At 54.7% G+C, this 1,161-nt stretch overlaps 1 protein-coding gene across 1 annotated transcript in view; it reads left to right on the top strand.

Moving 5' to 3' along the window:
• Positions 1–6: 6 nt before the first annotated feature.
• Positions 7–1,161, top strand: part of SMOC1 (SPARC related modular calcium binding 1) — a 277,516-nt gene continuing 276,361 nt past the window's right edge. The window contains exon 1 of the mRNA XM_019519152.1: positions 7–114. Within this exon, the coding sequence (XP_019374697.1) occupies positions 7–114 (108 nt within the window). The remainder of the gene's footprint in view (positions 115–1,161) is intronic.

The following is a 1,161-nucleotide window of genomic DNA, read 5'->3' as shown; positions in this document are numbered from 1 at the left end:
CCGACCATGCCCGCGGCCGGGGCGCGGCGCGGCGCGGGGGCTCCCCAGCTGCTCGTGGCGCTGCTGCTGGTGCATCTCCCGCAGGTCCGTCCCCACCGAGCCACGGGGCCCCGGGTAAGTGCGAGCGGCTCCCTGCCCTGCCCTGCCCTGCCTGCCCCGAGGGGGCTCCTGCCCGGGCCCCCCTGCCCCGGCTGGGACGCGCCCCGGATGGTGGCGGGGCAAGGAGCTGCCCCAGGGAAGCCAACCAGGCCCCTCCCGCCCCTGTCTCCGTTGGTCAGGGGCTCTGGCAAGCGGTGGGGAAAAGTTAGCTGACAGCCTTTCTCTCTTCCTCTTTTTTTTTTTAAAATAATGATAGTCCTCGTCTCGCATTTAGGAGCCAGCCCTGAAGACGGATGGCTGTCGGGCTCCCCTTTTGCAAATCCCTGCAAAGATGCCCTTAGCCTAGACTTCCCCTATAAGAAGCTCCTTTCTTTTCTTAATTTTTTTGTTTTGAAACCCGAGCATGTTTCGACTCTTCTTCGGACCGTTCATTTCACTTGCCAAACTGTTAAGTAGCTCTGGGAGGTAGGGAGGGGGGTGGGAAAACCCAGCATCTCTTCTAAATATGGTGCTCTTGGGGAGCCACCGGGTTCCAGCGGCCGCAGGACTCCTGGGCTAAAACCAGAGCTTTGAATCTCAAGGCTGCAAAAAACGGTAGCTGTTTTCAAGGCTGCGCTGCTGTAAAAAAAAAACCGCATAGTTTTGGTGAAGCCGAGAAACGTAGCTGTGCACGAAGGTGTTGGGTGCCGCTGTCCATAGGCGTTTTTGACAGGGCAGCGTGAATTATGATGCCACTTAGTGTTTCATTTACTTCCTCCCGCTTAGTACGACTCAGAAAACTTGACTCAGCATTGCCACCCAACCAGAACGTAGCAATGGGATAATTGAAAAGGATGGAATTGGGGGTTGCCTGCTAGACCAGGGGATTGTCTGAATAACAAACCCATTGAAAACCTCATGACACAGTGGGAAAAACTGGAGCTGCTCCACAAAAAAGGGTATCGTTGTATTCAACTGTACCTTGTAGCCCTTTTTATGACCAGATGTGTAACAGCAGCAGTTAGAATGTGGCAGATTAGATCCAGTGCACGTCATAAATCTTTGAAGCAGCAGTCTGAAGCT

The sequence above is a fragment of the Gavialis gangeticus genome, unplaced genomic scaffold (assembly GCF_001723915.1).
Source record: "Gavialis gangeticus isolate Ggan-Ray unplaced genomic scaffold, GavGan_comp1, whole genome shotgun sequence".
In the NCBI taxonomy this organism is placed as follows: domain Eukaryota; kingdom Metazoa; phylum Chordata; order Crocodylia; family Gavialidae; genus Gavialis; species Gavialis gangeticus.
The sequence above is the reverse complement of the archived record's forward strand: the minus strand, read 5'-3'. Positions and strand labels throughout refer to the sequence as shown.